Raw genomic sequence first — 21,824 nt, forward strand, 5'->3', positions numbered from 1 at the left:
CTCAGTACTCTTCTTAACAACCACAAAAAATCTCATCAAATTTGGTCGAGCCGTTTTCTCGTAAAAAGAGGACAAAAACAGGTCTACCAGCGTGACAAACAGACAGACGGGAATTTTTCTAATGCTATTTTCGGGATTCTTGATGAATAAGCAGTAAGAATAACTAAAACTTTCATCAAACCTCTTAAAAAAAAAAAAAACTTTTACCTAGCGCTAGGTTGCAGGTTTAATTTTCGCCCGGAACGAATTTCGTCCTGAACAAATGAGGTACTTTCTCGGAACGGTAGGCTTTTTCCTATCCTGTTCTCTTCGAATTCGGGACGACAAGACCTCCAGTTCAATCTATCAAACTTGAAAAAAAAAAAAAAAAAAAAAAATTTAAGCATGTCGTTCGCGCCGTCCAATTTACTTTAAGTACCTAATTAGGTATCTATTTACAGTCAGCATTTTCATACGACTCTCACATTTAACTCATCAGTATTACCATTTATTTTGTCATTATCATATTTATCATTATCACCATTCATTTCATTCATATTATAGGACCTTTGCTTTTGTACATGTTGAGTATTTAGGTATAGGTATCCACTTGCCTTGAAAGTCATCACTTATCAGCATTTGATACTATCAACCACATTTCACTACTCGTTACTAGTATGTTATTATTGTTTTTAGTTTTTTTCATTATCTTGCCTAGATGTTTATTATTATCTTGCCTCAAGAGCCTCGCGTAATAAACCAAAGAGCACGGGTTCAATCCCTGCTGAGGTGTGAAATTTTGCCCCCAATGTTGTTTCATTTGGTCACAATAATTGTGGTAGACTTACTGCTGGGATAAATGGATTCTACTCTATTTGAGTTATTGTCGTTGTTGTAGCGGCTTTAGCTTTAGCTAAATGGTGATGGCAGAATAGGTACTTTTTTTTTTTTTTTAGTTGTATAAGTATTATTTTTATCGCCAAATATTTTGCCATGTGTATGTTTTCAGAATGTTATTATTTAGTGAAAAGTAATCACTATTGGAATAAGACTTTTTCTTGCCATAGTAAATATGAAACTCCATTTCGTGTTAATATAAGGCGGGTGGCGCTTCGAACTCTTGACGTTCGCGCGCCTCCCGGCACGCTTGATTAGATTGTACAATGTACTTATTTATTATTTAGTTCATAAGCTGTTTATTGACTGTTTTTGGTACTTGTTCAGAATTCACGTCAATGGAAAATTGCTGCAAAAAGGAGCTGTCACAAACGAGAAGTGACCAGCGTTATTATAAGGTTAGGTTAAACGCAAAAAGGCGCTTTCTTTTTCATTGTCGTGGCTTCTGAATAATTACCCTTTCCTTTAGTTCTTAAGATATTTATTGAAGCAAATGATTGACCTGGAATATGCTTTAATTTAAGTGCAAATGCTTTAAAAAAAAAATAAGATTACTTGGAATCTTGGAAAGCTTTAATTTTAACTTTGGTCCCATCTGGAATAGCTGTATCTTTAAATTCAGTACTCCCTATTGAAATGTAATAGTAATAGCTGATACCTACTGCTTTTACCTACCTCGTAGTGGTCAAAACCCTTGCCTGGTAATCAGGAGAGCCTCGGTTCAATTCAGTCGTGATATGGGATTTTATCCTCAACATCGGAAATTTTCTCCACAATACTGGGGTAAAGGGACTCTTTAGGAAATGTAGGTGCCATGGTGCCTTCTTTAAGGGCCCTAGGTGACTAAAATAGGACCTGACCAAGTTAGCTAACTGTACTTATTAAGTACCTACCTACGTATTTCTACTGTACCACATTCCTAGTATGTACTATGTGTGGAGACAATTTGCCATTGATTTTATTTGTATGTACTTAAAAATTATCTCATTTCATACGTCTTTATACCTAAAAATTGTTGCTGGAATCTCACCTAATATGATTGTTTAAAATTTTACAGGGTTAAGTTTTTTTTAGCCCTGTTCTTAGCCCACGTTTATATCCCATCTCCCACCTATAATTCACTTAATTACCTCATGCAATATTTTTACTGTCTTTTTTTTTAATTTTTAAATAAACACAGTTGTTTCCTTAAATTTTGAATGTCTATTTTTTTAACTATCGAAATCGGTTGAATGGTTTTGCAAAAATATAGGTAATAACTTTTTCATTGGTTTTTTAGGGGGGGGGGGGGGGGAATCCCCCCCCCAATACAATTTTTTTACATTTAACTCATCAGTATTACCATTTATTTTGTCATTATCATATTTATCATTATCACCATTCATTTCATTCATATTATAGGACCTTTGCTTTTGTACATGTTGAGTATTTAGGTATAGGTATCCACTTGCCTTCAAAGTCATCACTTATCAGCATTTGATACTATCAACCACATTTCACTACTCGTTACTAAGTAGTATGTTATTATTGTTTTTAGTTTTTTTTCCATTATCTTGCCTAGATGTTTATTATTATCTTGCCTCAAGAGCCTCGCGTGGTAAACCAAAGAGCACGGGTTCAATCCCTGCTGAGGTTTGGAATTTCAAATTAGTTTCCTATGTTCATTACGACAAGGTACCTACATGTGGGCAGCACTTGGCAATACTTTCACATGCTAAACAAGTCTAAAATATGTATGATTTACTTTTACCGAAACATATGCACTGCAGGACCCTACCTACCTACCTATTGAATCGGGCTTTTGATCAATGTGTTTAATTTTTTTTTTCTTAATTCTTCTTTTTCTTCTTCTTCTTTTTAATATTGAAAAGTTGGGTAACTTTCAAGAATATGCACACTTGGTAGGTAAAGCTCATTTTAGAGAAAAAGCTCTACGTCTCGTCTTCAATTTTCCTTCTTTTTACTTTCTATTACTACAGTATAGCGAGCTATACTAGTCAGTAGAGTATAGGTACCCATAGGTAGCACATAGGAAATGGTTCGAATTAGAAATGCACTGACTGAATACATACAGCCCACATGAGTTCAGTTGAGGCATAGGTAATTAACCATGCATATTATTACTGGGTTGCGAACTCGTTAATGCTAGTCAGTAGAGTATAGGTACCCATAGATAGCACATAGGAAATGGTTAGAATTAGAAATGCACTTACTAAATACATACAGCCCACATGAGTTCAGTTGAGGCATAGGTAATTAACCATGCATATTATTACTGGGTTGCGACTATAACAGGCACCTAGATTTAACTACATTGGTACTTCTAAACTGGGGGAAATTCCTTCTTATCTACGGGATCAACGGGATGCTCCAAAAGATGGCTCAGATTCTAACAAAAATACGGGATGGTTAAAATCGAAATTCCGATGGAATTTCCTTTGCTGCAAAAAAGAAAAAAAAAAAATGCATCTATGTAGTTGGGTAGGTAATCATGATTGTATCTCTACCTTTTACATCTTTTGTTGGAAATTCACCAAAGTTAAAGAAAAAAAAATAGGTAGGCAATGATAATAAAAAAAAAATGCCAGATTATCGATCTGGTCCCAGCTGTAGAGATATTGGGTAGGTACGTACTTTAGCTTATAGGTAATCGATTATCTACTTATAGTCTACCCCGTATATTTATTGAGGCACTTATAGGTAATGCCAAATCAAAACAATCGTAAGGTCGTAGACACATAGGCTCACGAGTTTTGTTTTCTTCATTTACATTATTTTGTCTCTACTATTTTGATTTTGATCGTAGCTACCTATTTGTAAAGTGACAAATTTGGAGTTCCCCGTATTACTCGTTTAGTAAGTATAAACCTACTTCTATGTTGTTTCTTATCAAGGCTCATATCTATTATTTTGGCAAGATTAAACTTTTACCTAGCCAGCCTAGTTAGCTTAGTTGGTAGTGCGTCTGCCTTGTAAGCGCTAGGCCGCGGGTTCGATTCCCGCCCGGGGCGAATTTTATCCTGATGGGATAATGTTCGTTCTCGGAACAGCTGGCTTTCTCCTATCCTGTCTTCCTTCTCTCTTCGATTTCGGGACGATAAGACCATAGCAGTTACAGTTCCCTCTGTCAAACCTCTTAAAAAAAAAGACTGCGTTCCGAACTCTCCAAGTTCGACCGTAGCTGCGGTACAGTCGAGCAAAATAAATCACACCGAAGGCCAAGCAGAAGAAAGTGAATCCGAGATCCAGCCATGAGGCATGACTATGACTATACTCACAGACACGACTACTATCATGAAAAGGGAAAACAGAGTTCTCATCAGAGGAGGAAAGGGGTCGGCGAAAGTGGACTTGAGAGAGGACTGTTCAGTTGGAACAGTTGTGTGGACTGACCCACATGTCTGTGCTCGATAGACACAACCAAATCCCGGCCTCTTGATCTAGTGACTCGATTTATACGAGTATCTTTTTTTCTTGTTTTGTCTGCGACTTTTTTTTCTCCTGGTTTTTATCTGTCCGACGTCGGCCTCTAACCTGAATTCGCGTGATAATTGCGAATCTACTGGCAGCTCCGCGAGCAGTAACTTTTTTGCTAGTTCGTGAGAAACTTGAAACTGTCGGGTATCAAGTGCATAGAAAAATAATGAATTGATTGTGATTTTTTTTATCTTGTGTCAAGTGCCAATTGGATTAGTGCGGCTTAAAGGTTTTAATGATAGTTTGTTTTTCGCCTAAAAGATAAAAAAAAAAATATATATATTTAATCCCCCTTTTAGTAGGTACCTAACGTGCAAATTGATCCCATCATTTTTACGTAGGTACGCCAGAGTCTACCTGGATGTATTTTTGTTTTCTGGTAATTTTACAGGGGTCTTTGAGGCCCCGAATTCTCTTTTTTTCTGACTACAGTTCACTGACCATCAATTCTTTTTCCAGGAGTCTCCCGTGACGTCACAATACAATGAGTAGCCTCATTGAGGGTGCTGACATCTCGATCGAATCATTCCTAGAGGAGAATGAAGACAGGACGAGCGACATTCAGAACTTCTTCCGTGGAGCCAATGTCCTTATTACGGGAGCTACGGGCTTCATGGGCAAAGTCCTACTGGAGAAGCTACTCAGGTAAGGAACTAGTGATCTCAGCATGTTAAGGTAGAAACACACTATCATCACATCACGTGAGCTCATGGGGGGTCAAAAAGATGTAGTTCAGAGTTTAACCCATAATATTGTATCTTTCGAACGAAATTACCTACAATATTATGGGAAAATTTTGAACTACATCTTAATGACTTCCCATGAGCTCACGGGACGTGACGTGACGTGATGGTAGTGAGAAGGTATGGAGCGAGTTCGAGAGCAGTCACCGAGAATGCCAATCGGTCTTTATGTTTCAGATCCTGTCAGGATATCAACATGATCTACATTGTGGTCAGACCCAAAATGGGTAAAAGTCACGTCCGTCGATTCTACGAAATATTCGAAGGTCCGGTAAGTTCCAGCTGTTTTCCCGGTAGATGTTTTCGTAGATTTTTTTTTTTTTTTAATGTCCGTGTTCTCATTCTCAATCTTAAATTATAACATTTAAGAGAGAGCTGCTCATTGACTCATTCACACACTGATCGCTCTATCTCCAGAACCCCAGTACCTAGAGATAGAAAGCTCGAGTTTGGCAGGAATATTCCTAATATGTTCTAGATGTGCAACAAGAGAACATTTTGCCGGAATCCAAACCGATCTCCGATCTCGAACTATGATCAATTTTCCGTGACGAAGCATGGACCAGTATTAATACTTTTCCCTTCCGATCCCTGTTTTAGTTCTTCGACCGTATGAAGTCTGAGTGTCCCAACTACCTGTACAAAGTGAAGCTGGTCTACGGGGACTGTCTAAAGCCGAACCTCGGGTTCTCAGAAGAGGACCGCGCCCATTTGATAGGTTGTGTGGATCTTGTATTCCATGGTCACGTGAGCTCATGGGGAATCAAAAAGATGTAGCTACCCATAATATTGTATCTTTCGAACGAAATTACCTAAGTACAATATTATGGGAAAAATTTGAACTACATCTTAATGACTTCCCATGAGCTCACGGGACGTGACGTGACATGATGGTAGTGAGAAGGTATGAAGCGTGTTCGAGAGCAGTCACCGAGAATGCCAATCGATCTTTATGTTTCAGATCCTGTCAGGATATCAACATGATCTACATTGTGGTCCGACCCAAAATGGGTAAAAGTCACGTCCGTCGATTCTACGAAATATTCGAAGGTCCTGTAAGTTCCAGCTGTTTTCCCGGTAGATGTTTTCATTTCGTAAAATGTGTTCTTAGGTGTTTTCCGGGTTGATTTTTTTTTTTTTTTTTTTTTTTTTTTAATGTCCGTGTTCTCATTCTCAATCTTAAATGTTATAAAAAAGCGAGAGCTGCTCATTGACTCATTCACACACTGATCGCTCTATCTCCAGAACCCCAGAACCTAGAGATAGAAAGCTCGAGTTTGGCAGAAATATTCCTAATAATTATGTTCTAGATGTGCAACAAGAGAAGATTTTGCCGGAATCCAAACCGATCTCCGATCTCGAATTATGATCAATTTTCCGTGACGAAGCATGGGCCAGTATTAATACTTTTCCCTTCCGATCCCTGCTTTAGTTCTTCGACCGTATGAAGTCTGAGTGTCCCAACTACCTGTACAAAGTGAAGCTCGTCTACGGGGACTGTCTAAAGCCGAACCTCGGGTTCTCAGAAGAGGACCGCGCCCATTTGATAGGTTGTGTGGATCTTGTATTCCATGCTGCAGCTGCGGTCCGGTTTGACACTAGTCTGAGGGTTGCCGTCATCACCAATGTGCGGTCCACGGTGGATCTCCTGAATATGGCCCGCGGTATGCATCGACTCAAGGTTGGTCTTGCGGCAGATTCAGTTTAAAATCTCTTTACTTGATTATCCTGCTAGGATAGGATTGAAAAGTTGATAGCACGTTGCACTAGTTCCATTGATCATCTGGGCAATCACGTGCTGCTGATTTCCCGATCCCACTCGACCTTAGGGCCGTATTACCTTCGATCACAAGGAAAATACCTAGCTACCCATTTTTTACGGGTTTTGAAAGTTGATTTCTGTTGGCTGGTTAATTCCTGCTTATTGCTGTCCATTTTGTCTTCAGTTTAATCATCGTTGAAGATAATTTTCGGCTCTTCTCCCCCACAGGCGTTTGTATTCGTATCGACTGCCTACTCCAACTGTGACAACGAGCACATAGAGGTCATTATCTTGCCTAGATGTTTATTATTATCTTGCCTCAAGAGCCTCGCGTGGTAAACCAAAGAGCACGGGTTCAATCCCTGCTGAGGTGTGAAATTTTGCCCCCAATGTTATTTCATTTGGCCACAATAATTGTGGTGGACTTACTGCTGGGATAAATGGATTCTGCTCTATTTGAGTTATTGTCGTTGTTGTAGCGGCTTTAGCTAAATGGTGATGGCAGAATACATTTTTTTTTTTTTTTTTTTTTTTTTTTTTTTTTAGTTGTATAAGTATTATTTTTATCGCCAAATATTTTGCCATGTGTATGTTTTCAGAATGTTATTATTTAGTGAAAAGTAATCACTATTGGAATAAGACTTTTTCTTGCCATAGTAAATATGAAACTCCATTTCGTGTTAATATAAGGCGGGTGGCGCTTCGAACTCTTGACGTTCGCGCGCCTCCCGGCACGCTTGATTAGATTGTACAATGTACTTATTTATTATTTAGTTCATAAGCTGTTTATTGACTGTTTTTGGTACTTGTTCAGAATTCACGTCAATGGAAAATTGCTGCAAAAAGGAGCTGTCACAAATGAGAAGTGACCAGTGTTATTATAAGGTTAGGTTAAACGCAAAAAGGAGCTTTCTTTTTCATTGTCGTGGCTTCTGAATAATTACCCTTTCCTTTAGTTCTTAAGATATTTATTGAAGCAAATGATTGACCTGGAACGAGAAGTGACCAGCGTTATTATAAGGTTAGGTTAAACGCAAAAAGGCGCTTTCTTTTTCATTGTCGTGGCTTCTGAATAATTACCCTTTCCTTTAGTTCTTAAGATATTTATTGAAGCAAATGATTGACCTGGAATATGCTTTAATTTAAGTGCAAATGCTTTAAAAAAAAAATAAGATTACTTGGAATCTTGGAAAGCTTTAATTTTAACTTTGGTCCCATCTGGAATAGCTGTATCTTTAAATTCAGTACTCCCTATTGAAATGTAATAGTAATAGCTGATACCTACTGCTTTTACCTACCTCGTAGTGGTCAAAACCCTTGCCTGGTAATCAGGAGAGCCTCGGTTCAATTCAGTCGTGATATGGGATTTTATCCTCAACATCGGAAATTTTCTCCACAATACTGGGGTAAAGGGACTCTTTAGGAAATGTAGGTGCCATGGTGCCTTCTTTAAGGGCCCTAGGTGACTAAAATAGGACCTGACCAAGTTAGCTAACTGTACTTATTAAGTACCTACCTACGTATTTCTACTGTACCACATTCCTAGTATGTACTATGTGTGGAGACAATTTGCCATTGATTTTATTTGTATGTACTTAAAAATTATCTCATTTCATACGTCTTTATACCTAAAAATTGTTGCTGGAATCTCACCTAATATGATTGTTTAAAATTTTACAGGGTTAAGTTTTTTGCCCTGTTCTTAGCCCACGTTTAATTTATTTTTATATCCCACCTCCCACCTATAATTTACTTAATTACCTCATGCAATATTTTTACTGTCTTTTTTTTTAATTTTTAAATAAACACAGTTGTTTCCTTAAATTTTGAATGTCTATTTTTTTAACTATCGAAATCGGTTGAATGGTTTTGCAAAAATATAGGTAATAACTTTTTCATTGGTTTTTTAGGGGGGGGGGGGGGGGACAACAATACCTCATATTATGGGCAAAATACTGGCTCTCAAGTAGCACTTAATAATTCATTAGCCAGCCTAATAGTTAACTTGGAGGGTAGCGCCTGTCTTGTCGCGAGTTTAATTTTCGCCCAGGACGAACTTTATCCCACATGGGTAAGTTTTCGTTCTCGGAACGGCTGGCCTTCTCTTATCTTGTCCTCTTTTTTTTCCTTTAAATTAAAACCTCAGTTATCAAGCAGCCCACGTTGGAATTTAGGAATTTACCTTCTAATATATCGCAATTTCTCTCCCCAGATTCATGTTGGCTCACTACACACTGGTGTGTTTGGTGTTCTCTCTTCTAGTCACCTGTATTCTCAACATTGTAAGCTTGGTACTGAGATAAAACCAGACCATCTCCGTGCAGTATAATCTTGAGGGACACCATCATAAAGACTGGCTCTCAAGTAACACTGAAGCATCAATTAGTAGCACTGAAGCATCAATCGTCTTAAGGATTAATGACACTTGTCTTGTCTCGATGGCGAAGTGCTTACGAACGCTCGTCTGGTGAGCGGGAGGTCTTGGGTTCGAATCCCAGCCGAGGCATGGAATTTTATCGCCAACGATTTGAAATTTCAACCTCAAGTATTACCATCGATCACACGGAAAATACCTAGCTACCCATTTTTTACGGGTTTTGAAAGTTGATTTCTGTTGGCTGGTTAATTCCTGCTTAATGCTGTCCATTTTATCTTCAGTTTAATTATCCTTGAAGATAATTTTCGGCTCTTCTCCCCCACAGGCGTTTGTATTCGTATCGACTGCCTACTCCAACTGTGACAACGAGCACATAGAGGAGAAATTCTATGAACCTCCTATCCCCTGGCTAACGTTAACCCTCATGGCAGAGACACTGAGTGAAGAAATGCTCACCAAAATCACGCCCGGGTGAGTTATAATTGTAATAACAGTGCTGGAAAAGGGTTAAGGACGCTTAAAAATAATATTTATTTAAATAATAATAAAAGAGAAATTTCATAGAGGGAACTGTAACAACGGGGGCCTTATCGTCCGAAAGCGAATAGGGAAGGACAGGATAGGAGAAAGCAGGCCGTTCCGAGACCGAACCTTATCTGTTTGAGATAGAGTTTGCCCCCCAGTCATTGAACCCACGACCTAGCGCTTACATGGCAGACGAGCTGCCCTCCAAGTTTACTAGGCTGATGTTAATATTGATTAAAGTCGTAGGTAGTGAACTTTCAATTGATTCATGTCTTTCATTACCTAATTAATGAAAGAAATGAATTTCATTAATTAACTAATCACACAACCTTCCAAACTACATAACTACAAGGTAGTTTTTGTAGTTATTCCTCTCTCTTGTCTCTCTCCCTACCAGCATACTGGGAGAGTGGCCCAACGCTTACGCCCTTACCAAATGTGTTGCCGAGGATGTGGTTAGAAGTAAAGGAGACAAACTGCCCATAGCTATTGTGAGACCCTCCATTGGTAAGTGCTTGCCAAATACAGTGGGAATGAGCATTGTGAAATACCCTACTAACACGCGGCAAATAAATAAGGGTACAGTTCTTTCAGGAAGTTGTTTCTCTTTAAGAAACGCATCAGGACAGCAATGGAATCAGGGTCATTTTTGAGGGCATCAGAGTTTATTCTTTATTATGTAGTATAGTTTCGCTATACTTAGTGTAATAGAAAATAAAAATGCAAGTTCAAGTAGTGTTACCTCCTGCAGGTTATACTCGTAGTCAGATTACCTTACCTTTTTTTTTCTCTTTTCAAAGGAAGATATATATGAAGAAACCGTCTCGGAACAGCATTGCATTACTTCGAGAGATTAACTTACCTGTCGCACGCTAAAGTAACGTTACCTGCTGGAGGTTAATCTTGATGACCAGATCCATGACAGCATGGAACACAGTCTGTACGTTAGACGTATCAGTGGCGGTCGTGAAGTGAGGATAAATCACTTTGGCCGAGTTGTGATTCCTCAGGGCGAACTTGTGCTGAATGAATAGCGCCCCCGAGTCCACGTCGAAGTCCGGCCCTGATAAATAAGAGAAAAATTAAAATCAGTGCCCCAGCCTCTCTTGTCAATAAACCAGTTGCGCTGACTTTACTGATATTTCAAAGTTAAATCGATTGAAAAAATATCAGTAAATCATAAACTCCCGTGAGCGATGACGTCACATCAACTGTCTTGAGCAAAGCTCCTCTTGCAGGCAACACATTGCTGTGTTTGTGCGCATGCGTTTTTGCGAATTTCTTAAACTCTGACGTCACAACTATTTGAGCTTTTTCATTAAAATGGCAAAAAAAAAATCGACCTTTAAAAGTCACTTTTCCGGAGTTTTGATCTTGAATTTGGATTTTTACGTAGGAATCGACCTTTTATTATTACCGAGCAAAGCTCTCTTGCAGGCAACACATTGCTGTGTTCTTGCACATGTGTTTTTGTGAATTTCTTAAACTCTGACGTCACAACTATTTGAGCTTTTTCATTAGAATGGCAAAAAAAAAAATTGAAAGAAAAAAAAAATCGACCTTTAAAAGTCACTTTTCCGGAGTTTTGATCTTGAATTTGGATTTTTACGTAGGAATCGACCTTTTATTATTAATTTTTACTCAAATGCAACTGCTCCATTTAATGTCATCATCAGTTACGTTCTTACAGTTCTTACCTTTAAAATCGGACAGGTAATATCGCAAGTGACGGCCCGAGTACAGGATTTTCTCTCGAAACAAATCAAACTTATTGAGGAACAGAATGAATGAGGCTTCTCGGAAATATCGATTGTTTACCACTTGCTCGAATAGGTTCAGACTTTCATCCAGCCGATTCACACTTGAGTCTTCCTGTGGAAAAAAAATTAATTTTGTCACAAAAGTGTCTGGCTAGGAGACAAGGGGACGTTAAACAGAGTAGACTAGTGTCTACGTAGCTGTTGGACTATAAACAGGGAGGAGAACAGCTAAAACTAACCAGCCTAGCTAGCTGGCAAATAAAAATTAATTTTGTCACAAAAGTGTCTGGCTAGGAGACAAGGGGATGTTAAACAGAGTAGACTAGTGTCTACGTAGCTGTTGGACTATAAACAGGGAGGAGAACAGCTAAAACTAACCAGCCTAGCTAGCTGGCTCAACGCCTACAAGAAGATACACCGGTTCTCCGAAGTACTATCCTATTTCAGCACTCGGCAGTGGCTCTTCAACGACACCAACACGCGTGCCCTCTGGCGGAAAATGCCGGCGGAGGATCAGAAGTATTTCAACTTCGACATCGGGGCTCTCATATGGGAGGACTATTTCTACACGCATGTGCGAGGGCTGAGGGTGTACCTTGTCAAGGATAGTTTGGATACGGTGCCGCTTGGTATAAGGAAACGGCATAGGTGAGAAATTGAAAAAAAAAAAAAAAAAAAAAAAAAAAAAAAAAAAAAAAACACACCTCATAAAATCATAACCAGCTATAGCCATGTTTAATTGGCTAGTCCTGAAAGAAAAAAGGTCCGGCTAGGGATATAAGACTATTCTCTAGCTGTGGGACTATTAATAAATTAGGAATAAGAGCAGCCAAACCCTAACCAGCCTGCCTAGCTGAAAGTTAAAAAGAATTTATCATGCTTCAAAGGAAACGCACTGCGGTTCGGGACGGGTAAAGTAATCTTGGCTAGGGACTATCCACCCCCGTCGCCCTCGGTGCAGCTACAACGCTACAACAACAACAACAACAACAACAAAAACCATGTTTGTTAATTTATTCTGTAGATTTTCTTTTTCTGAAAACATTGTAATTATGTTCACACTTATTCACACGATCATGTATTTCATTCACAGATTTGGTACTACTGTTTTCGTTTGAACAAGCACAAGTCCATTCACTTGCTGTGCATCTTCTTTCTCCATTGGGTGCCTGCATTCCTAGTGGATCTCGGAGCCAGATTGATTGGTCGAAAGCCAAGGTAAAAAAAAATCTTTAGCTCTTTCAATAAAACATATCTGTCAGTCTAGTTAGCTAGGACGGCAGTTCGATTCTCATGCGGGGAACTTTATCTTGAATTCCTAAGGTTCGTCATCGGAACGGCTGGCTTTATCTCTTCGATTTCTGGACGATAGGACCTCCGTTGTTATGGCTCCCTCCATCAAATCTTGAAGATTTTTTAAGCGTTTGTAAAGCACTAATAAAATTGTTTCCTTGGTTTCAGAATGATCAACGCCTATTAAAAAAAAAAAATCTCTACAGCTTTCACATCTTTCAATAAAACATATCTGTCAGTCTAGTTAGCTTGGACAGTAGTTCGATTCTCATGCGGGGAACTTTATCCTGAACTCCTAAGGTTCGTCATCGGAACGGCTGGCTTTATCTAATCCTATCCACCTTCTCTCTTCGATTTCTGAACGATAGGACCTCCGTTGTTATAGCTCCCTCCATCAAATCTTGAAGATTTTTTAAGCGTTTGTAAAGCACTAATAAAATTGTTTCCTTGGTTTCAGAATGATCAACGCCTACAAGAAGATACACCGGTTCTCCGAAGTACTATCCTATTTCAGCACTCGGCAGTGGCTCTTCAAAAAAAAAAAAAAAAAAAAAAAAAACAACACATCACTTATGAAAGGAGGATGATTAACACTCAAAGGGTTCTCCCTGCTTTTAAAGAACAAGCACAAGTCCTCACGATGGTTGACTACGGTTTAGGACGAGCCAATTAAACATGGCTAGAGAGTCTAGAGACCATCACCTTCGGGTATGCCCCCCCCCCCCAAAAAAAAAAAAAAAAAAAAAAACAGAGATATCTTTTCTTTATACGGCCATCAACATTCACCTATGGCTACAACAAAAATACCTCATATTATGGGCAAAATACTGGCTCTCAAGTAGCAATGAAGCATCAATTAGCCAGCCTAGTTAACTTGGAGGGTAGCGCCTGTCTTGTCGCGAGTTTGATTTTCGCCCAGGACGAACTTTATCCCACATAGGTAAGTTTTCGTTCTCGGAACGGCTGGCTTTCTCTTATCTTGTACTCTTTTTTTTCCCCTTTAATTTCGGGACAATAAAACCTCAGTTGTCAAGCAGCCCACGTTGGAATTTAGGAATTTACCTTCTAATATATAGCACATTTCTCTCCCCAGATTCATGTTGGCTCACTACACACTGGTGTGTTTGGTGTTCTCTCTTCTAGTCACCTGTATTCTCAACATTGCAAGCTTGGTACTGAGATAAAACTAGACTAGGCGATGCAGTATAATCTTGAGGGACACCATCATAAAGACTGGCTCTCAAGTAACACTGAAGCTTCAATTAGTAGCACTGAAGCATCAATCGTCTTAAGGATTAATGACACTTGTCCCAATGGCGAAGTGCTAACGAACGCTCGTCTGGTGAGCGGGAGGTCTTGGGTTCGAATCCCAGCCGAGGCATGGAATTTTATCGCCAACGATTTGAAATTTCAACCTCAAACCGAACTAGCCAAATACTGGTGTAATTCAGTAGTTTGTAACATGACAAGCATCTATTCTAAATTAAAATTTCCAATGAATAATAGAAAGTGTTAAATATGATTATCTTCTTAATGTAAATAATATAAAAAAATATACATAACACAACTTAAAAATTGTATAAAAATGTCACTTCCTTTTTATTGCCATTTTATTTTTATAAAAAAATATTAAGTATTTAAAAATGAATACAATAGAAATATTACTTTTAAAAATATTTGAGATCTTCAATAAGAAATATAAGAATTTCAATTTAGAAAATATAAAAAGTGAGGACTACGTATTGGAGGGTGGATTAAAAGTGATTTTTTTCCAAAAAGCTAACAAACACCTTTGTCCAAAATTATTGTCACTTTGTTCGCACTAATATCGTTCGGCAAAAGAAATTCGTAACAAATCCCTTTTAAGAGTTTGAAGTATACCTTTAAAAAATAAATACCGTATTAAACGATATTTAATAATAAAATTTACATTAAATACTTTTTGAAAGATTACTTTCTATTTTTTAAAATAAATTCTTAAACAATTTGGAGATCAATAAAATATTATAAAAAAAAGAGTATAAAAAATATGCGTAAAAATAAATCACCAGGTTTGTCTGCTATTGTCAGGCAAACCTGGAAAAGCTTAAAAAACTAAAAATTGGCAATGTGTTATTTTGTCTTTAAATTTGCCCATTTTATGGACACAAACGTTTCCTATAGTGAACACAAAAAGAATGGCCCAAAGTTTGCCGATCTCATTGCTTAGAAAAATAGCGGGAAATACCGAATTAAACCAATATGATCGATCTATGTGTACGTGAAAATTTGTACAAAAAGTAAAAACTTACAAACTAAGTAGGCAAAAATAAGGCACAAACATTTAGAGAGTCTTTGAGACTTGAGAAAGAAAAATCTTAAAACTAAAATCGACCAAATACTAAAAACTAGTAAAATAACTCCATAGGTAAAATACATCAAATTCCTTTGTTGGCACTGTCAATAACAGGTAAAATTTATAGTTCTTTTGTAGTTTTAGAGGGGGCTTTCCCAACAATTATGTTCATTTTCTCGCCATTTCCGACTTAGGAGGTGACCTTTGCACATGTCCTCATTGCACGAAAAAAGGTAGCTAATAGCGTAACCTGCTACAAGTTATGAAAGCATAAACTAATGCAGGTTGCAATAGCGTTATTCTGCTGCATTTGAATCTGAAAGAATGTTGTACTTTCCGAGTGCAATTGTAAAAAAAAAAAAAAAAAAAAAAAAAGATTACAATACAAACTGCCCATAGCTATTGTGAGACCCTCCATTGGTAAGTGCTTGCCAAATACAGTGGGAATGAGCATTGTGAAATACCCTACTAACACGCGGCAAATAAATAAGGGTACAGTTCTTTCAGGAAGTTGTTTCTCTTTAAGAAACGCATCAGGACAGCAATGGAATCAGGGTCATTTTTGAGGGCATCAGAGAGGGCCGAATTCAGGAAGGAGCTAGGGCGGAAACGCATCTTTTGTCAGGACAGGAGGGTATGTCCTACTGTTAAAGGTCTTCTTTTCTGACCAAGAAAAAATGGGTGATTTTGGGAAATAAATGTCCATTTTCAGTGATCGCCACATCTAAAGAGCCCATAGCCGGTTGGATCAACAACTTCTACGGGCCGACAAACGTTGCATTACTTCAGTGATCCATGGTGACCTAGTGCATTCAACGTGCTATCGCAGCTGACTTTTCTATCTTTTGACTTATTTCCATTCAGAACAGTCATCTAGAAAGGAAACGCTGCATGCATTCTGGGGTCTCTACCGGAGGGGAGAACAAATAAATCAAACAAAATTAATATTAATTTTCCAATATTTTCAGTTATCGCCACATCCAAAGAGCCCATAGCAGGCTGGATCAACAATTTCTACGGCCCGACAGGTGTTGTTGCCGGTGCCGGCATTGGTCTACTCCGATCTCTTCACTGTGATGGCAATATGTTGGCGGATCTGGTGCCGGTTGATATGGTGATTAACTGTATGATAGCCGCCGCCTGGGATGTTGGCCGCAGCCGGTGAGTAGAACATACAAATTGCGGAATAAAAGGCTTTAGATCAGGGATTCCAAGGGAAAAAAAGTCCATCCCCCTAACTTGTGTTGAAAGTACCAGTACCTCTTTTAAAGTGTTAATTTTGTATTTTCGTTAAATAATAAGGGGGTGCTGAGTGGTCTGTAGGAAATCATGAAATTCAAAAGTGGTCCGTGTCTTGAGCAAGTTTGAGAACCCCTTTTATGGAAAATCCTTTTGTATTCTGAAAATCTTTTGAATGCCGTGGTTCAGTTTTTGGTGTAGTGGTCAAGACAATCGCCTCGTAAACAGGAGAACGGTTCAATCCCAGCCAAGGCCGAGGTATTGAATTTTGTCCGCAATATAACTTAAGAACTCGACTGCGAAAAAAGTAGTAGCCCTGCTGATGGAGTAAAGGGACTTTTATTTAAACAGTATAAAATGAAGTATAAAACATGCAAATTTACCCATCTATTTTTCTCACCAGACTTGAAGCGACCAATTCGGAAATCCTCGCTCCCTCTCCGGAAGAAGAGAAGGAAGCAAACCCCCTCTCCTGTCCCGGTGACCCGGAATATCACATTGTTCCCTCCCGATCTCACAAGAAGACCAAAGTGCGGCGAAAAACCGTGCCTTCGTTGGTTCCCATATACAACTTCGTATCGTCCAATCAGCAAGCGTTAACGTGGCGCGATTTCATGTCCCTGAATGAACGGGCAGAACCTCAGATACCATCGCAGCTTATGGTAAGCTTAGGATTTTACTATTTTATACATACACCGGGGATACGGTCAAACATGAATTGGCTACTCCTGAAAGAAAAAAGGTCCGGCTAGGGATAAGACTAGTCTCTAGCTGTGGGACTATTAAATAGGAATAAGAGCAGCCAAACCCTAACCAGCCTGCAGCCTGCCTAGCTGAAAGTTAAAAAGAATTTATCATGCTTCAAAGGAAACGCACTGCGTTTCGGGACGGGTAAAGTAATCTTGTCTAGGGACTATCCACCCCCGTCGCCCTTGGTGCAGCTACAACGCTACAACAACAACACCAACAACAACAAAAACCATGTTTGTTAATTTATTCTGTAGATTTTCTTTTTTCTGAAAACATTGTAATTATGTTCACACTTATTCAGACGATCATGTATTTCATTCACAGATTTGGTACTACTGTTTTCGTTTGAACAAGCACAAGTCCATTCACTTGCTGTGCATCTTCTTTCTGAAAAAAGTAGTAGCCCTGCTGATGGAGTAAAGGGACTTTTATTCAAACAGTATAAAATGAAGAAGTATAAAACATGCAAATTTACCCATTTATTTTTCTCACCAGACTTGAAGCGACCAATTCGGAAATCCTCGCTCCCTCTCCGGAAGAAGAGAAGGAAGCAAACCCCCTCTCCTGTACTATGCTAAATTTTATGGCTTGACTTGGACTCGAACCACCAACATACAGAGTCCACCGTACTAAACACTACACCATTGAGGTTGGTTGTAATAAGAAGTGCGTCACATGAATTATTTAGCTGAGAACCTCTTCTGCTTCTTCATAATTTTTGATTTTTTTTTCTTTTTTTTTTTTTAAGACGAGTGTTTCACCGTCATTTTGTAGCAATCAAAGTACTATCTGGTTTACTACTTACTAGAAGTGTCATGTCGTATCCACTCAATGCTACCACGTACAGGACTGCCTTCACATCATCGAAACAATAGATCCACTTCCTTCTCTGACTCCTTTGTCCTCCTGTAATAATAGAATAGATTCCTTAGGAACTTCATTCTTTCTGGCAATTTCCTTCACGACCTGGTAAATACCTCGGCTAGATTCAAGGTTTGGGTTTGAGCGCAGATAGGTTCCTACACTTTGAGAAAACTGTTTTCATCCAGGGTATTTCAAAACCGTTCATCCTACTACCATGAGATAAGGAACAAGCCTATCTCATGGACAAGGAAAAGTGTTGTTGTTGTTGTTATCTAATGCTTGAGATTGACTATTATGTCATTTTTCTAAAATAAGTTTTACATTGGGACGCATCATGCTTATAAGTTACTCATTTTGAACCACCCAGGGGGCACTTATGGTTTTAAGGATGGTCCATGGAAGCGAGTAACATTACCCCCCCACAAGGAAAAGTAATATTAGGTATTATGAAATTATTTTCTAAGAAGGGGGGGGGGGACAAGATTCTTTGTAATCTTAAATAATTTGCATAAAAATAAAGCACTTTGCCATTTACCAATATCCCATTAAAGTAGCTGTTATCTAACATGAGTACATGACTAAGGTTGACTGCAGTTCAGGACAAGCTAATTGAACATGGCTAGAAAACATCACCCCTTTGTATGGCAGAAAAAAAAAAGAAGATATCCTTTCTGTATTCTCCCATCACCATTCAACTACAGCTGAAGTCGTAACAACAACAACAACATCAATCCATGTCACCTGTTTATTTGGAGACCAAGCACGCTGTTGCTTAGCTTAGCTTAACTTACCCACATCCACCATGTTGACTATGGAGGCCGTTCATTAAAGTAGCTGTTATCTAACATGACCAAGGTTGACTGCAGTTCAGGACAAGCTAATTGAACATGGCTAGAAAACATCACCCCTGTGTATGGCAGAAAAAAAAAGAAGATATCCTTTCTGTATTCTCCCATCACCATTCAACTACAGCTGAAGTCGTAACAACAACAACAATCCATGTCACCTGTTTATTTGGAGACCAAGCACGCTGTTGCTTAGCTTAGCTTAACTTACCCACATCCACCATGTTGACTATGGATTCCCCCAGTCGGAAGTTGGTCTCTATGATCCCATTAGTTCGAACCCGGGCCCTCAGAACGTCAGTTGCGTTGGGTACGTACTTCAAATCACAAATCCTCTCCATGTTCTCAAACAGACTGTAAAGAGGGAACACCAATTTATTTTACTTTTCAAATAATTATGTATCTATTTGAAATTAATTATTTCTACACACATAAAGCGCCAAAAAATATGGTCTCCTCTCATCTCTGAACCGCAAACTTGTTTTGAGTTTTTAAAAGAGTGATCTTAGGTAAATAGGGACCAAACCATCTATTTCTTGAAAGAACTTTGGATCCTGGACACTTTTGATCTGAATAAGTAATAATAATAATTACAATAAAATAAAAATTAAAAAGACAATTGAGATTCAAATAAGACATTCAATGAAGAAAGTTTGGTGAGCTTTTGGGAATACTCAGATTCCCTCAGACCAAAAAGACACAAGAGAGGTGTTTACTCTACAAGCGCTGGAGTTGAAGTTTTTAATAATAATTACACTTCTCTGCAAAGTTTGAGATAGCTGAGGTGAAAGGTAAGGTCCTGAGAGCTTTTTTTTTTCCAAAAGTTTGGCCTTGAATAATATCCAAGCAATACCTCCCTGAGAACCTCACTCAGGGATTTCCTATCTATGTACATATGTACAATGTAAGTACTTGGAATTCCAAACTCCTTTACTTACTAGAGAGCAGAATCATTGAGTTCATATTCATAGCCTCTTGCTACTGCCAATCTAACACCTCTGTCCTGCCATAGAGCAAGCATAGCTGTTGATACATCGGGTAACATTTGAAACTCCTCATCAAAACAACACATGGTGGAGAGAATTGTCTTTGCATAGTTCTGAAATTGTGAGTCAAGAAGTTATTAAAAATTAGACTGCTGGGGTAAAAGGACATTTTAGTCCTATTCAAACAGGATAGGTAAACAAGGTACATACCTGAAAGTACTACTGCCATGGTCATTTACCCTGGCTTGGGGCCTCATTTTGGATTAAGCAATTTGAATTGTGCGATTTTAGACTTTGAACTAATGGCCAAGTTCACTCTCAGAGATTAACTTTTAATCTCTAAGTGTGGTCCCAGCCTTAAGATTAACCTATCAGATACCTTCTGGATTAACGTTAATCTCACTGTAGCTCTAGGCATGAAATAAATAGAAAGGGAGGAAGGGGAAGAGAGAAGGGACGGAAGAAGGAAGAGATGAGAAAGGTCTCTTATGATTGATAACCTCTGAGCTCCCAATCCACTGAAAACTTCCTCACCTTGTTCTTAGCAGACTGAAGATTGATTCGTAGAATTCCCATCCCACCCAGGACATACTTCATAGAGGACAACAGGTTGTCCATTACGGTGGGTTTAAAACTTTCCAGCTCTTCTCGTGTGAAGCCATCATTGTGAATGATTTTCATCTGCTTCACCAGTGTGCTTTTACCACTCTCCCCAGCTCCTGGAATACAAATTAATTTTAATTAGGGAATGTCAAACCTGTCTAAGTGGGACTTGTCTGGAAACCTGGATAACTGGGAAAAAAAATTGTAGCCCTTTCATGGCAACCTCTCTAAGTAGGACACTTTTTTACCTGTGAAACCTGGATAAGTGGGAAAAAATTGTCGGTCTCTTGAATTTCCACTAGACAGGTTTGACTGTAGTTGCAGTACTGGCAAAATATTTGAGATCCTACTTACCCAGTAGAAGTATTTTGATAACATGTTTCTCTTGTAGGGAGAGCTGAGTCAGTTGTTTGTCGATTTCATCACTTCTACGTTGAGCTTTGATTTCCTCACTGTCTAGAGATATGCACGCACCCATCCCATTTTATTCTGTGTCACAAATCTGAAAATGGGTTGGTTTGTGGTATTGAGAACAAAGAAAAGGGACATTTGTGTTGCAATTTGAGTTACATTAATTTGACGTAGAATAGGTACCTCTTCTGACCAGTCTCAATTTTGGTGATGTTTGATGACACATATGTACTTGTACTTCAATATGCCAGGCTAGGTACTATTATCAGTTTGATACTTCTAGATGACTAATTAATAGTTCAAGAGTGAAAGGCATATCAGATTATGCCATGGGGAAATACCATGCTTCTAGTAATGAGTCACTCATGAAGCTTGTTGCTCACAGTTGTAGAACACAGGTTTTGCGCCAAGAATGCACATTATTTTGGGAGGTAAAAACTATCCTGAACTATCAAACTTACCTTAAATCGATAAATTACTTTCTATTTATGGAGGAAACAGGAAAACCTGGAAAATGCCACAAAATCAGGTTTTCTTGGGACTTTTCTTGCTTTTTTCAAAATTTGGAACAATTTTTTTTATAATAAACCTGGAAAATGCCACAAAATCAGGTTTTCTTGGGACTTTTCTTGCTTTTTTCAAAATTTGGAACAATTTTTTTTATAATAAACAAAAAATAATCGATTCTCGATAATCGATTTCAAATTTCCGATTTTAATTTCGGTTCGATATTTTTTAGAAGCGCGAAAATTTTGAAATCTGAAAATTCCGAGAAAGTAAACAGAAGGCATATAGGTACCTAAGCTACAAAAAGCACAAATCTTTGGAAAAATCAGTCAATCCAAGAAGAGAATAAGGATAGAGACGTGCTGTTGTTGTTATTCACAAAAAATAATCGATTCTCGATAATCGATTTCAATTTCCGATTTATCGATTTTTTTCGGTTCGATATTTTTTAGAAGCGCGAAAATTTTGAAA

At 38.4% G+C, this 21,824-nt stretch overlaps 1 protein-coding gene and 1 long non-coding RNA gene across 3 annotated transcripts; both read right to left on the minus strand.

Moving 5' to 3' along the window:
• Window positions 1-7,141: 7,141 nt before the first annotated feature.
• LOC113465748 lies at window positions 7,142-8,670 on the minus strand. Its single transcript, XR_003390361.1, has 2 exons — window positions 7,984-8,670; window positions 7,142-7,847 (listed from the first exon to the last, which is right to left on the minus strand). It is a non-coding gene; the product is annotated as an uncharacterized LOC113465748 (long non-coding RNA).
• A 1,830-nt stretch (window positions 8,671-10,500) lies between these two features.
• LOC103505165 (guanine nucleotide-binding protein G(o) subunit alpha) lies at window positions 10,501-21,506 on the minus strand. 2 transcript variants are annotated; one of them, XM_008469475.3, is made up of 9 exons: window positions 21,434-21,506; window positions 21,308-21,344; window positions 20,790-20,937; window positions 20,367-20,551; window positions 19,785-19,945; window positions 19,058-19,200; window positions 17,943-18,043; window positions 11,458-11,632; window positions 10,501-10,823 (listed from the first exon to the last, which is right to left on the minus strand). In XM_008469475.3, the coding sequence occupies exons 3-9, from the start codon at window positions 20,911-20,913 to the stop codon at window positions 10,633-10,635; spliced, it is 1,080 nt and encodes a 359-aa protein (XP_008467697.2). In that variant the 5' UTR covers window positions 20,914-20,937; window positions 21,308-21,344; window positions 21,434-21,506; the 3' UTR covers window positions 10,501-10,632. The 2 variants fall into 2 exon arrangements, with proteins under 2 accessions (XP_008467697.2, XP_017297786.1); XM_017442297.2 differs by having other exon boundaries at window positions 21,308-21,353; window positions 21,436-21,477.
• Between the last annotated feature and the right edge of the window lie 318 nt (window positions 21,507-21,824).

The sequence above is a fragment of the Diaphorina citri genome, unplaced genomic scaffold (assembly GCF_000475195.1).
Source record: "Diaphorina citri unplaced genomic scaffold, Diaci psyllid genome assembly version 1.1 scaffold154, whole genome shotgun sequence".
Lineage (NCBI taxonomy): Eukaryota > Metazoa > Arthropoda > Insecta > Hemiptera > Psyllidae > Diaphorina > Diaphorina citri.